General features: G+C 28.4%; 1 protein-coding gene, 3 long non-coding RNA genes and 1 other non-coding gene across 11 annotated transcripts; 2 read left to right on the top strand and 3 right to left on the bottom strand.

Moving 5' to 3' along the window:
- Nucleotides 1–288: 288 nt before the first annotated feature.
- TRNAH-GUG (transfer RNA histidin (anticodon GUG)) lies at nucleotides 289–360 on the bottom strand. The gene has a single exon. It is a non-coding gene; the product is annotated as a tRNA-His (tRNA).
- A 596-nt stretch (nucleotides 361–956) lies between these two features.
- On the top strand, nucleotides 957–9,226 carry LOC107073231 (uncharacterized). 4 transcript variants are annotated; one of them, XM_015333780.2, is made up of 7 exons: nucleotides 957–1,397; nucleotides 1,501–1,611; nucleotides 2,217–3,242; nucleotides 3,317–3,494; nucleotides 3,593–3,886; nucleotides 3,966–4,208; nucleotides 4,596–9,226. In XM_015333780.2, the coding sequence occupies exons 3-7, from the start codon at nucleotides 2,218–2,220 to the stop codon at nucleotides 6,246–6,248; spliced, it is 3,393 nt and encodes a 1,130-aa protein (XP_015189266.1). In that variant the 5' UTR covers nucleotides 957–1,397; nucleotides 1,501–1,611; nucleotide 2,217; the 3' UTR covers nucleotides 6,249–9,226. The 4 variants fall into 4 exon arrangements, with proteins under 4 accessions (XP_015189266.1, XP_015189264.1, XP_015189268.1 ...); XM_015333778.2 differs by lacking the exon at nucleotides 1,501–1,611 and having other exon boundaries at nucleotides 958–1,397; XM_015333782.2 differs by lacking the exon at nucleotides 1,501–1,611 and having other exon boundaries at nucleotides 959–1,397; nucleotides 4,599–9,226.
- LOC107073230 (uncharacterized) lies at nucleotides 8,311–9,714 on the bottom strand. The gene is made up of 2 exons (XR_016177687.1): nucleotides 9,567–9,714; nucleotides 8,311–9,481 (listed from the first exon to the last, which is right to left on the bottom strand). It is a non-coding gene; the product is annotated as an uncharacterized LOC107073230 (long non-coding RNA).
- A 43-nt stretch (nucleotides 9,715–9,757) lies between these two features.
- Nucleotides 9,758–14,480, top strand: LOC107073229 (uncharacterized). 4 transcript variants are annotated; one of them, XR_016177683.1, is made up of 9 exons: nucleotides 9,758–9,879; nucleotides 9,976–10,129; nucleotides 10,284–10,519; nucleotides 10,594–12,038; nucleotides 12,118–12,201; nucleotides 12,308–12,394; nucleotides 12,474–12,547; nucleotides 12,658–13,735; nucleotides 13,843–14,480. It is a non-coding gene; the product is annotated as an uncharacterized LOC107073229 (long non-coding RNA). The 4 variants fall into 4 exon arrangements; XR_016177684.1 differs by having other exon boundaries at nucleotides 9,760–9,879; nucleotides 12,308–12,547; nucleotides 12,658–13,185; nucleotides 13,688–13,735; XR_016177682.1 differs by having other exon boundaries at nucleotides 12,308–12,547.
- On the bottom strand, nucleotides 13,962–15,258 carry LOC149031458 (uncharacterized). The gene is made up of 3 exons (XR_016177686.1): nucleotides 14,680–15,258; nucleotides 14,321–14,531; nucleotides 13,962–14,248 (listed from the first exon to the last, which is right to left on the bottom strand). It is a non-coding gene; the product is annotated as an uncharacterized LOC149031458 (long non-coding RNA).
- Nucleotides 15,259–15,481: the final 223 nt, after the last annotated feature.

Here is a 15,481-nt window from a genome sequence, read left to right as displayed (position 1 = left end):
ATATGTAGTTCGATGTCCTATTGAATAGAATATTTCTTAATATATTATATATACAAGTATAACGGTGTTAATAAAGCTTAAAAATAAAAAAATAAAAGAATTTACTTCTATCCTAAAATCCTATCGTATACCATAAATATACCACACATATTCCACAAATAAATATTGAAAATTTTAAATTACTTGAGGAAAAAGTTTAAAGTTTAAAATATACAACATTTATTATTATAGTAAATATAAGTACTTTATGTAATTTTGTAAAAAAAATGTATTACAAAAGTATTCCTTTGCCGTGACCAGGATTCGAACCTGGGTTACTACGGCCACAACGTAGGGTCCTAACCACTAGACGATCACGGCTATTGAAGGAATTGAGAACCTCGAACAAATTTTTAATTTTATACATTTATATTAATTAAAAAAAAAAAAAAAAAACGTTAATGACGCGTTTATCGTAAGTTATTACAAAAAGATTGCTTTTAAAAATAATAATAAATAAATAAAGGGAAATAAAGAATATCGATCACTTTGACAGAAACATTTAGTTATTGAGTGACTCGTACTGTCATCTGGCGGAAGAAAAATAAACACTTATATGTTCATTTGGCTCTCATATGATAAATGTATACATATAAAATTTATATCAGAATAATAAATATTATAATACATGTGTATAATATATTTTAAATATATATATATATATATTAAATATAAAAGATAACCATACTCGATCATACTTGATGATATTTGAAAAAGGAAATATGCATAATGCAATGCAATGGAAAATATGTGTTAATATGCCTTATTAAATTATGGTGATTAAATACCGAAATAATTCACTAATGAAAGGTTAAGATTAATATAACGTGCTTCTATTTTCATTTCTCGGCGCGGTTTATCTTGCATTTCCGTTTCCTTCCCTCTTCAGATTACCTTCCTTTTAAAAAGCCCACTACCAATGATCGTTGCAAACCCTCTCTCGTGTCTATCATTCTCTCTCTCTCTCTCTCTCTCTCTCTCTACTCACTCTCTCTCTTATTATTCTCTCGTACTCGCCCTTTTCCTTCCTCTTTAACAAAAGCCTTTATTTATAGACTTTGGCAAGTTTATCTTCCTATTCTATACGTGGATGTTTATTAAAAAAGAAGTCGTTAGTAATTGTTTCTCTTGCATAGAAAGTGTAAAAAAAATAAAACTAGTGGTGTGAAAAAATAAAGAGAAAGAAAAGAAAAAGTGAGGAAATAAGAATAGAAGTAAACGCTTTGAAAAGAAAATCTATCGCATTTTTGTCTGCCATTCGTGTGACGGTAGTGTGAAAATGTCAGACTACTGGTGATTCATTCCTTCATTAACTCGTCTTTCATTCGTTTCTCCGAGACGTTCTGTTTGACGAGTAGGTGAGTGTTTTCGCGCTTTTTTTTTAATCCTACATTATGGTTTCTACTTATCGAAATAGTTATTTACCTGAATATATCGCTAATTAGTATTCATTTTTAATAGGAATATTTATTTTTGTATATTAAGGATATATCGTGTTTTGAAGGTTAAGTAACATTCGAAATTGTACGTTGATTCGTCACCGATGGAAGCCCTTTAATTTTAAATACCCCAGTAATTATTTTCATTTATTTTCTTCATTTATCCTTCGCTGATGATGATAATAATAATAATAATAATAATAATATAGAATCGTTAATGAAACGTTTAATGAATATAGTGTGTAGTGTGATATTTCTCCAATAACGAGATATGTCTTCTTTGTATCTAACGCATGTTAGTTATGTATTACATTTGTTGAAAAATGGAAACATATTTTTGGAAAGTGATAACTAAAAATGGCGAGTGCTTGTGTGGGATTGTTAATCTAATTTATTTCTATAAGGTCTTATAGAATTTTTCATAAGGTACGAATATTATGTTAGAGAATAACCTTCTCCAGTTATTCTCAAATAGTATATAGAGAGTTATTTTTGATTAGCTATTAGAGCTTAACGTATCAAAGTTATTATTTGAAATTTGGATTGAGTTGATTAAAAAGTAATTTAACACAACACAACAATTTCTTTGGCTAGAATTGTTTTACTACTTGTTTAAATAACAAATTGCACCTATTTTTGACCCTATTTTTGACCCTATTTTTGACCCTATCATTGAATTTAATCTTTTCATTTCTTATCGCGTGTTATTTATTCATATGATATTTTTCTTTCATTTAGGATGATGGAGGAAGTATTGAATCGTGGCAGTACGCCATCCAAAGAAACTTGTTTTCCAGATAATAATTCAACAGATATCAATTCTACGCCTACATCTAATTCGGATGAAAGAATATCAGATGGCAATGTACGACAGTCACTGAATGCCAGAACTCCATCTACTAAAAAGGCTAAAAGAGTGAGATTTTTTAGAAATGGTGACAAGTTTTATACCGGTGTTGTTATGGCAGTAACGCATGAAAGATATCGTAGCTTTGATAGTTTAGCTTCTGACTTAACAAGAGCCTTAGTATCAAGTGTGACATTACCTAATGGAGTTCGAGCTATTTATACCATGGATGGAAGAAAGATACAAAATATTTCCGAATTAGAAGATGGTAAATGCTATGTAGTTTCTGGACAAGGAGAAATTTTTAAAAAGGTCGAATATTCATCGTCAAAAGTAAAAAGAGGAAGCTCTCTTTCCGGCTTACCTCAAACTGCAGCTGCTACTGGTAGACAAATAAGCGCTATTCCTTTGTGCGTAAAAGCAAGAATAGTAACATTGATAAGACATGGTACTAAACCAAGAAAGGTAGTACGTCTTTTATTAAATAAGAGAAATGCACCAAGTTTGGAACACGTAATGGAAGCTATTACGGAAGTGGTAAAGCTTGATTCTGGAGCTGTAAGAAAAGTATATACTTCATCTGGTCAGCAAGTTACTTCTTTGGAACAATTTTTTGAAAATGACGATATCTTTTTGGCATATGGAACGGAAAAATCAAATCAAGAAGATTTTGAATTAGATTTTGAAGAATCCAAATGCGTCCAAAGTTTTCGTAGATGTCCATGGATTTCAAATAGGCAAAATGGTCCAATGCCAAGAATGCCACGAAAATCTGGGAAAAAGGTTCTTACTACTCCTCAAGTCAGAACACCAAGTCCATCTTCATTAATTTTACCTCAACCACTACGTTTACATTATGCCGTGGGACATGTAATCGGAGATGGAAATTTTGCTATAGTAAGACATTGCATTCATAAGTAAGTGATATTTTTCTAATGATTTTATTTAATGTTGACTATTATTTTCTATAAATAAATTCGTATATTTTTAGAGCTACAGGGGCAGAGTATGCTATGAAAATAGTCGATAAGTATAAGTGTCAAGGAAAAGAAACAATGTTAGCGAGTGAAGTTGCAATTTTGCGTCAGGTATGTCATCCAAACATAATTAGTTTGGTTGCAGAACAAGAAACAATGGATCAGTTGTTTTTGGTCATGGAACTTGTCAAGGTAAAATGAATTATTTCAAGAGCATAATATAATATTACTGTACTATATGTTTCTATATAATAAAATGTTTCTATTGAAATAAATCGTATTTATTATAGGGTGGTGATTTATTTGATGCAATAGCCGCTGCAACCAAATTTTCAGAAGCCGAAGCCAGTGTAATGATAGGACATTTAACATCTGCTTTAGCATATTTACACTCTCATCATATTGTACATCGTGATGTTAAGCCTGAAAATCTTTTAGTTGAAATGGAGGGTAGTCATGTACGGTGTTTAAAATTAGGAGATTTTGGACTCGCACAAATAGTGAGAGAAAATCTTTATACTGTTTGCGGAACGCCGACATATGTAGCACCTGAGATACTTGCCGAAACTGGATATGGATTAAAAGTATATAATATTTGTTATATTGATTTTTAAGAAATAAAATCGCGCGCCGCGATGATTTATGGTCGATGATTTATTGCAGATTGATGTCTGGGCAGCTGGAGTGATTTTATACATTTTATTATGTGGTTTTCCACCATTTGTTTCGCCAGAAAATGAACAGGAAGAATTATTTGAACGTATTTTAAGTGGTCAATATGAGTTCACCTCACCTTACTGGGATACAATCTCGAATTCTGCTAAACAATTGATCACAAATATGCTTCAAGCGCAACCAGAACTAAGGTTCAGTGCAGAAGATGTACTTGATCATCCATGGTTAGCGGTAAATATCATTTCTGATAATTTCCTAGTAGAAGATCTTTAAGTACACACCTGCATGGCTTACCTTTGTTTATATGATAATGTGATTTTTAATCCTAATAGCAGCCTCCCTTGTTAACTGATTATTATTTTTTACATTGCTTTTATTCATTACGTTTATTTATTTTTCCTTGTCGGAATCGCGCTATTGTCGAAGAAATATTGTATTGTACAACAGTGTAAAAATATTGTTTTTATTTAGATTGCTTTGAGTATTAAATATCATTCGCATACCACGCACAGCTATATTCAATTGATGAATAATATGGTATTAGACATGCTTCAGTAGTAGTTTGCTGTATCTGTAGCCAGTGCTTTTTTTCTCTTTTGTCCTGCCTCTGTATATCAGCAGAGCTTTCTAGGAGGCAAGCAGACCTCAACAACATCTACCGACTCGACGGAGCAATACGGGGATCAGCAGTGTAAGCCGATAAGGCTAGCCACATTTGAGTTTGATTATAAGAAGCAACGAAAGCACAATGATTCTCAAGAAAAAGCGAATAATATTGATAATAGTGAAAGACCTAATCAAAATAATATACCATCATCCTTAGATGATAATTTCATTATTTATATGAATCGTTATCAACTAAGAGCTTTGGATAGTAAAGATGATGAAATAGATTTGATCGGCGTCGATGGCGTTGATGGCGTTGATGGCGAAAATGGACCTATGTCTCTTAGTGCTGATTGTTTGCAAGATATTCATACTCTTGATCAATCTTTGCACAATCTTATAAATACTCTTAACAAAAATGAACATCTTGAAGATCCTTTAAGATTATCACATAGTACAACTTCTTCAATGAGCAGTATTCCTAAGAATATTAATTTATCTTTACACAAAGATAATTCCACATCATTGATATGCGATTATCATAATAGTTCTTCCTTTCGCATTAATACACCTCCTAATAAAAGTGTTTCCTTAGCGAGGATAACTACTTTAAATAAGAGAAATGGAAATTCTTTAAGCGATATCAATTTTAAAGAAGATACACAAGGCGTTCAAATTTTTCAGATAAATAAGAAAACAGATAGTAAACGACAAAATAAAAAATATACACGATTTTGTAAAAACTCTAATCTATCATCTAATACCAAGTTAATGTATAAAAGTGATGATCTCAAGAATTGTAATGCAGTGTCGTCTTCGACTGACAGTTTTACTGGTAGTTCCAGTAATGATATAGAAACATCTGACAGTTTTGTTAATATTCAATTCGCTCAATCAGCATATAATCGAAAATCAAGTTCAATTCAAAGTATGGAGTCTACTGATAGCTTCGAAAATATAAGAATTTCTCTTAATCAAGATGATGTCAAATGCAGCAATAATAAGAACGATCCAAATCAAAACAATTGTAAAAAAGTTGAAAACATTAACGATGAAATATTGAAAAAAAAGATTAATCTAAGAAATAATACGTCTAAACTACCTACTAAAGCGCGAAATTTTCATGCTGATGACAAGAATAATTCTGTCAATAATATGACGAAAGGACAAGATGCAGTAAGACATTTAAAAAATGGTTTATCATATTACGGCGATGATAATCCATCGAGGATAAAAACCTGTACCAAAAGTTCGGTGAAAATGAAAAGATTTAGTTATATTCCTCAATACTCTACAAAGAAATCCATTGAGTGCGTTGATATTAGCAATTCATCTAATTATACAGGTAGAAAGGATGGACGAAAATTTCGTTCTACCGATGAATTAAGAAATGAAAAACAAAAACAAGTTAAACCAAAACGATTTAGTCTTTATTATACGCCGCAACCTTCGAGGAAAACATACGAGACAGAATCGAAAGAAATTAAGAATATTTATAAAACTTCTAGCATAGATAATAACGAACGTCACAGTAATGTTAAATTAGTTGATGGTAACAAGAAAAAAGATGATACACCGAAATACGACGAACAGAAAAATATAAGAAATCGAAGATCTGTTATAGATGCATCGACAGTTGCTAGCAGAGGTAAAATAAATAAATAAAATATAGTTGATATTATATTATATCATTAATAATAACATTAAATGTTATGGGACAACAAGTCAGACAAAATCTGTGGGAAATGTATAGATTGAAAAATGTATTATTAAGATGGGTTCGGTGCCCAAAAAAAGTCCAAAGGCGTAATGACTAAGTAAACATAGTACTATTAACGGTGAAACGGTGAAACGGTATTAAAAAGTGACATTATTTGTTTTCAGCTTTGAAATAAATAACTGTGATTAGAACAGATGAGACACAAATAATACAAACGAGACATGCCAAATGCATTTAAATAGAATATTTTCTATTTGTGATAGGTGTATGTAGTTTGAGTAATATATAAGCAACATGGTAGAGATTTAAGCTTTCCAAGAAATATAAGTGCGTAGGTAATTGAAGTTATATTAGTGCATAATTAGATAACGTAATTTTGACTGAAATCAACTGTTTTTATCCTACGACGTTAGTAAGAAAAGAGTCAAAAATTATGAAGCATGTTTCCCTTCTAGAATATATTTATATAAATGATTATTAGAGTAACAGAATTTGTCTCTATATGGAATCGCCAACCAATATAACATACAACGTTAACTTTTCAAGCCAAAATAGAAAATGTATTATAGACAAGATTTAAAATATCCAACAATACTAAATATATGAGTATACACATTAATAAACTGTCTGTTTCCAATTAGTAATACATTCACAGTTCTTAAAGACAAAAAGTCTTTTTTTCTTTAATAGGTTTATGTTCCTGCGACTCAACGCTAGAACGAGTTTGACAATCGAAATGGCTAGGAAACATTTAAAATAAACTGCAAGAAAATATTCTTGTATTTCTTTGTCCTTGCTATTTTTACTTTTTTTTAATTGTAAAAATTGCATATCGATACGTATCAATACTACTATCCAGTACGGTAAGAAGATAAATTATTAAAACAAAAAAATAAATTAAAAAAGAGCAAAAAAATATTGGACAAATGCTATCGCGTTTTTGTAATATCAATTAATCATTACTTAGGGACAATTATTTGAAATTTTTTACGTTATTTGTTTTGTTTTTCTTACAAATTATTTAACACTTGTTTCAAAAAATCATTAAAATAATAGTTATTTGAAGAACCTGTCTGTGTGTGTGTGTGTGTATGTTTTTGTGTATATATCATTTTTACCATGCCAAAAATGTATTGGAGGAAATCCATATGGAAACTCGATCTTTATCATATGAGCTTGAATAACATACAAGTATTACAAAAATGTAAATATTATTTATATAATATATTTTATAATTTTTTTTAATATTTCATTGATATAGACAAATCGAAGAATTAATTAATTGCAAGTTGCTGAATATATGTTCATTTAATTGATTAGCTTTGATTAGCTTTGATTAGCTTTGATACATATTGATACCTAATTGTCTTATTTTAATTCTTGCTTTAAGCAAGATTATTGTATTATTAAGATATTTATATATAAAAAAGAAATAATCAATATCTATTCAAACTATTTTTGATTTAGTTAGAAATTGTTGATTACATTAGTAAAGGTAGATGTTATGCATTTAATATGTGGGAATTTTTCTTCTCTTTTTGATGGCATAAAATTCATGTTATTTAAACGTATAGATTTATGTGATAAAATTCATATTTTTCTAAAGTATTATGGTAATATATCAAACAATTATGTGAACAATGTGGAAAGACTATGTATAAAATAAAAAGTCTTGCGCGATATATTTGTAGCAAGTAGATATATTTGTGTAAGTTTTAAAATGTTATTTAAGTTAAAGAACTTTTAGTCTGAAATTATTTTTGCAGAGTAAATGGCACAAATAAAATAGGTACCATTTCTGTTGTCGCTTGCGCTCTGGCTTGTGATTATACAATTTTGCTAGAAAATTTTTGTATTTTATAATGTGAATAATGATATTTCTTCATTATCTTGTATATACACAGTAAGAAATACGTAAATATTATCATTTTTTCGAATGTTCATAAATCATGTGCAATGAAAATTCATCAATTATTCATTTTTATATAAAATCATTCATACCAAATATTGAAATACATTGTTTATATATTTATATTATATAATATTATTATTCTACATATAGGTATATACGTGTATTTACATAATATATTTTATAAATCTATATTATATTTCCATTAATAATAAATATCGCATATACATACGATGTATAATTTGCATTGTATATTATACATCATTTGTGTATGCTATAATTAACATATTATATATACAGTAAATATAAATGTACGTTTATTCATAAATAGTATATCATATATTGATTGCAATTTACATTCAAGTGTTTAACAGCATCGTGGTGTATTTTATTACGTAATAATTCTTATCAAATATCATTTGTATTTATTTTACTAAAATTATAATGTTATAATATCAACAACAACAACAAATAAGGAAGATCAAATTTAAGCCGATTTATAATGAATTTGTAATATTCTATAATGTAGAATCTTGATAAATCAAATTGATTCGATGTTTTAGTCATTCCTTAGTATTTTTCTAAGATAAAAAAACTACATTAAAGTTTGAGTTGATATTATGGTATATTGAAATATACTTTTGTATTTATAAGATTATATCACAGTATTATATTAATATATAAACATATTAATTATAATATAATCATTTCTTTTGTATAGAAGATGGAGTTTTAAAACTTTTTAACTATAAAACTATGATAAATTAATAAAATTGTTCACCTTCCTTGCAAGTACAATATTAAAATGCTCTATGTATTTGTATGATTACTGTCAATTTACAAGTAAACACATGAGATACATCACGAGATCGAAGTAAAGGATTCGAATTTGACATAGTTACAGGCAGAAATTATTTAAGAGTTTTATAATTAAAATCTAATATAATTTTCACTAAAAATCGTTTGTAGCAAAATGTAACATTTTAATTTAAAAATAAAGAAATTTAAAACACATACAGTTGCTTATTTAGTGATATCAAAGTAAACTTATGTACGTCAATATTATATCAGTATTGAGTTTTATCTTGTAAAGAAAGTACATCCTTGCTTAAATATTAATTCTACAATACTTTTTACGAATTTGTAAAATGGAAAATACTTTTATCAATGCAATTATGAAGTATATCCCTTGAGTAGTGATAGGTTATCACTTGAAATCACATAATGTATTTTTCCAAATAGGATGCAGCTGTTCTGACTAAAAATAATCTAGACAATAATATGTTAAGAGGTAAATATTATAATTTAGTTAAAAGAAGAAGTAAATAATTTAATACTATTAAAATAAACTTACTTTATTCATATACAAATTGATTTAGGTTGCATTTATTTTTAATCAATTAATAAAAATCTTGTGTGTGTGGGTAATCTGTATTTTATTACCGACTGGTAAAATATACTTCGCCATCTATCGGCACAAGATATTACTTCACTGTACCGACTAGTAAATTTAGGCTGCCATCTAGCGGAAGTAAATGTTACTATGTCTTACCGATTAGTAGAATATGTTTCGCCATCTAGACAAAAGATAAAACATCACTAGAATAAAATCAAGATGGCTACCTGTCAATGTACTTTGAATACCGTAAATACTGGCTATGTGCAATGTAAAGTATTTAATTAAAAAAATCCTTAGAGTGGTGCAATAATCAAGTGAATAATATCTATTATTTATAATAATTCGTTTCATATTCTTTATTTAGTGATCGCCAATTCTGGATGAAAATAATTAAACTGGATAAAGTGCTGTGGGACAGTGTTATGTTATAACCTAAGAAAAATGATTTTCTTAATTAAATCCGAGAATGCAGATGAATTCCAGACGATCTCTTTATCAAATTATTATAACAAATACTAGTAAGTAAAGTATACATTTTGTTATACGATATTCTACTGATTATTAAAGTATATGGATTGTTTTGTTTTTTAACTTTATGCATTATGTAAAATTTTTCTCTCTTCAAACTTATTTTGATATACATATAAAAACTACTTTTAAAAATATTTTTAGATCAGATCAGCATGCAGATCTATATTTTAAATTCCAATCCAAGAACGTTATACTCAAAAGAAGAGGAGTCCATTACACCATTGGATCAATGGATATATATTTCATTTTCTTACGGCTAACGATTAGAAGATTTGCATTGATTATGTAATCCGAAAAAGAGTTTTATTCTATAATATTATGTAAATAGAATGCAGCTGCAGTAGCAAAGAATAATCAAGACAAGAATGTGTCAAAAGGTAAGCATTGCAATCTTGTATTTGTAAAAAACAAACCTATATCAAACTAATTGATAAACTGATTCATTTAACAGGATAGGTAAATAATTTGACTAGAAATGCCTAATCATTATTATCAAGATTAATAAGAAGAATTCAACAATAGTGCAACTAACATTATTATATTAAACACTTATATGTCTATTTTGCACCCCACAATAATACACATGCACATACACAAAAAAGGATTTCTTGTATAAACTGTTGTGCTGCGACTTATCATCGTCGACTGTATCGACATATAATTTTATATAAATGAACGGGGTGATTAATTGGATCAAAGAAAATGTAAAATCAGAAAGGAATTTGCCTCGACTGTGTCTTTTATGTTAGATCATCATCATCATCAGCAGCAGCATCATCATTAATATATACTCTATATATACACATACATATTTCAATTCTCTTGCGTGACCATAAGAGTATAATTTCATGGAAAATTAATTATTATATAACAAAATATTTCGATGCATGTACAATTATATGTAGTAGTAGTAATTCATGTTACAGTAATCGACTTTTATTAACTGAACAACAAAAGAAAGTGACATATTTATGAATTATTTTTAAAAGATTACATAAACACACTTGCAAAATAAATATTGTTTCAGATAATAAAAGTATTATTATTATTATTATTATTATTATAATTAATTTTGTGGTTATGGATTAATGATAAAAAAACATTTCTTATTATTTGAATTTTCGCGGGCAACACATTGCTGAGGAAAAAATCAAGATGGCTGCCGTGTCGTGTACTACCACGTGCACTATTAAATATTTAATTAAAGAAATGCAATAGTGATGCAATCATAATCAAAAGAATAATATTTTGTATTTAGAATAATTCTTTTCATATTCTCTTCTCTTTTTAGTGATTAGTGATTGCCAATTCTGGATGAAAATAGTTACAAATGGGATGTATTGGTGTGTGTGGTACAATAGTATTACGTCATAACCAAAGGAAAATAATTTTCTTTATTAAATCCGAGTATATATAGATGAATTCAGGATGTTCTCATTATATCAATTTATTTTAACAAATATTAGTTACTACTAAGGTACATCTATATGTATTTTGTTATACGAAATTTTACTAATTATTAAAATATATGTGTGGATTAGTTTGTCTCTTAACTTTATGCATTATCTAAACATTTCTATCCCTTTTCTTAGCAAAACAACTTTACATGCAATTCCATCACACCAACTTTCCACGCACACCAATGACACCATTCAAAAGGAGAGACTCCACACGATCATGAGGGTTTTTTAAACCAACACTTCAACTTTCCACGCAATCCTATGACTCCATCCATAACCAAATATCCCATACAGTCATGAGGGATTTTTTAACCATCACTTCAATTCTGCACGCAATTCCAGTTTAATGCACTCTGTGTTCTTATCATACTTGCACTGCGAGAAAATAATCATTCAATTCATGTCAAAATTTTTTATCAAGTTTTATGTACACACGGTAATAGAAGATATTTCTTTTTTTCCATTGGCTGATAAGAAAAATTGATGTATTTGTTAATAAATATCTTCTTTTGCAGGGAATTTCATTTCATTATTATTATGGAAAAAGAATATGCAGCTGATATTGTTAAAAACTAATGTAGACTAAAATATGTAAAGAGGTAAATATTATAAAATTATTCAAATACATTTATTTTTGGTTATCATATAGTATAAATGATTGGGATTTTATTAACTTTTTAATCAATTAATAAAAATGTTTATTAGGAAATTAGTCTTTTATCACCGACTGGTAAAGAGAATATGTATCGCCATCTAGCAGCGGTACTAGCTATTACTTCATTGTACCGACTGGTAAAATTATGCTGTTATCATCAAATGATGGAAATATTTAATTCACTTACCGACAAGTACAATATGTTTCTTCATCTAGACAAAAGAAAATACATAGCGCTTGGACACAATCAAGATGGCCACCTGCCATTGTATACTGCCACGTGCAATAAAGTTAAGTATTTAATTACAAAAAATTCAATAGTGATGCTTTAATTAAGTGAATAATATTGTTTTTATTTACAATAATAATTAAGTGTTCATATTCTATTCTTTTTTTTTAGTGATTAGTGCTCGGCAATTCAGCTTAAGAAGAAAACCATTGGACTTGATGTGTGATATCTTGTGAAGAAAAAAAACCCATTGGACTTGAAGTGTGATATCTTGTGAAGAAGAAAAAACCATTGGACTTGATGTGTGATATCTTGTGAAGAAAAAAAAGACCATTGGACTTGATGTTAGATATCAATGCTTAAGAAGAAAACCATTGGATTTATGTTTGTGATTTAAAAAAGAAAACCATTATACTTATTATTATTATTATTATTATGTTCAGTTAAAAGGAATATCATTGTACTATCTATTATTATGTAAATGTAAAAAGAATATTATTGCACTGTACAGGTGGATAGGTCGACAGGAAAAGTATACCATTGCACTTTAAAGGTTACTTGTCGACTTACAAAGTATACCATTGCACACTTTAGGTTACTTTGGATTACCACGTTTCGTGTCAAATTTTATTTCTTTTTTGTCACCTATCCTATCATCCAAGCCATTTAATTTTCCTTTAATAAAATCAACCATTACATGTAAGTATTAATTATTGTAAATGTTACAAGTTAAGAAACTTATATTTTTTTTTTGGTCGTATAAGGTATTTTTTTTTTTATTTATAATGCATGAACATTTTAATAGAAATATTTTAGTAGACAATTGAATTTATTATTAACATATATACATTTTAGCATATTAATGAAATATTTTTGAAATAGAAAGTTTAGAATAGCATTGAATTTGAAGTTATGTTTACTGAAATAGAAAATCATTGCAGTTGTGGTTATGTCACTGTTTATACTTGCACTAGAAGCAAACCATATATAGAGTAGTAATATTTTATGAAAAGAATATTAGATAGAAAAAATGTTTCCTAGTTATCACAAATTAAGAAAAGAAATGGTTAATTACATTGTAATGTTTGCAGTTCTTACTATATGTACTAAATTTATTAATGTACACTTATTTTATTGGGAATAGACTAAGAGCATAAAAATGTATATATTTGTATGAATTCATTTGTGTTTTTTTTTGTAGAAATACCATCATGTATTTTATAATGGAAATAGGATATTGTTTAAAGAAGTAAGTATTATAATATTGTTTAAAATACATTTATTTTTGTCATATAAAACGTGAATTAATATAATATAATTAATTTTTGTATAAGTTTACATAAATTTTTACTTTAGTTACCGACTGGTAGAGAGAATATGTATCGCCATCTAGACGACGAAAGAAAACATCTCTAGGACAAATTCAAGATGGCTACCTGCTGTCACATTGTACTTTTGTGTAAAGTATTGTGTAGTAAAGTGTAAAGTATTTAATTAACAAAATTTCTTACAGTGATGCAATCATAATTAAGTGAATAATATTGTTTTTATTTATAATAATTCTTTTCTTATTCTCTTCTCTTTTTTTGCAGTGATCACCAATTCACCTTTTGGAAGAAACCCATTGGACTTGATGTTTGATATCTTGTGAAGAAAAAAAAACCATTGGACTTGACGTTTGATATTTCCTTAAGAAGAAATCCATTTAACTTGATGTTAGATATCTGTTTAAGAAGAAAGCCATTGGATTTGTGTTTGTGATCTACAAAAGAAAACCATTGTACTTATTATTATTATTATTATGTTAAGTTAAAAGGAATATCATTGTACTTACTATTATTATGTAAATGTAAAAAGAATATTATTGCACTGTACAGGTGGACAGGTCGACAGGAAAAGTATACCATTGCACTTTAAAGAAGGTTACTTGTCGACTTACAAAGTATACCATTGCACACTTTAGGTTACTTTGGATTACCACGTTTTGTGTCAAATTTTATTTCTTTTTTATAACCTATCCTATCATCCAAGCCATTGAAATTTTCCTTTAATGAAATCAAACATTATATGTCATTATTAATTATTGTAAAATTTAATTATGAAACAAATTTATGTGTTTTTTGTCGTATAAGGAATTTTTTTTTTAATGCATGAACATTTTAATAGAGAATTGAATTTATTATAAACACAAACCTTTTAGTATATTAAATAATTATGTAATAACCACGTGAGTTGTACATATAATGAACGGAACGTGTTAATTTAATAACCATTGCACTAAAGGTTATGTAAAAAGTTAAATAGAAAACCATTGCACTTGAGAGAGGTTATATGTAATTAAAATAGCAAACCATTTCACTAAGTATGGATATGTTAGCATAAGAAAAATACCACTTTACTTGTAGATATATGTGTAATAACGTATAATGAAAATTATTAATTTTTTTTTTTAATAGGCAATGTCACGTCTGGTGGTTATGTTACTTTAAGAAGAAATAAATCATTACACATGATAATAGATTTTTATTATATTATAATAAGTAGACGACCACTGCACATTAGTTTATAAAATATTTTAAACAACAACAACAACAAGAATATTTGCACTTGTGTATATAATAAGATAGAATAAAAAAAAATAAAAGGCAATGTTATTTTAAAGTAAAGTAATGGATGTCATGCGAGATTGACAAGAGGGAGAAGCCATTACAACTTGATGTATGTCAGCTGTACAGTTCATTTGCATATATAATTACGAGATGGCGTCTTGAACTCGGTAGCGTTGGGATAGCCGATTTAGTATAAAGGGAGGTGCAAAGCGCATGAATTTCAACGCATCGGGGTGCGATCCCGACTCTGCAGAAGCAGAGTACTCCTGTGGCTGCGCTCGGGAGCAGGTTGTAATACACGCTTAGGCCTGAGCGTTGTATTCAGCTTGCTCCTGAGAATGACAGCCTTTGGAAAATGGGATGATGAGGAGTAGTAGTAGTAGTTG

The sequence above is a fragment of the Polistes dominula genome, unplaced genomic scaffold (assembly GCF_049000335.1).
Source record: "Polistes dominula isolate Pdom_NZ unplaced genomic scaffold, Pdom_raw_medaka contig_19, whole genome shotgun sequence".
Taxonomy (NCBI): domain Eukaryota; kingdom Metazoa; phylum Arthropoda; class Insecta; order Hymenoptera; family Vespidae; genus Polistes; species Polistes dominula.
Note: the sequence above shows the minus strand (reverse complement) of the source record. Positions and strands in the feature narration are given on the sequence as shown.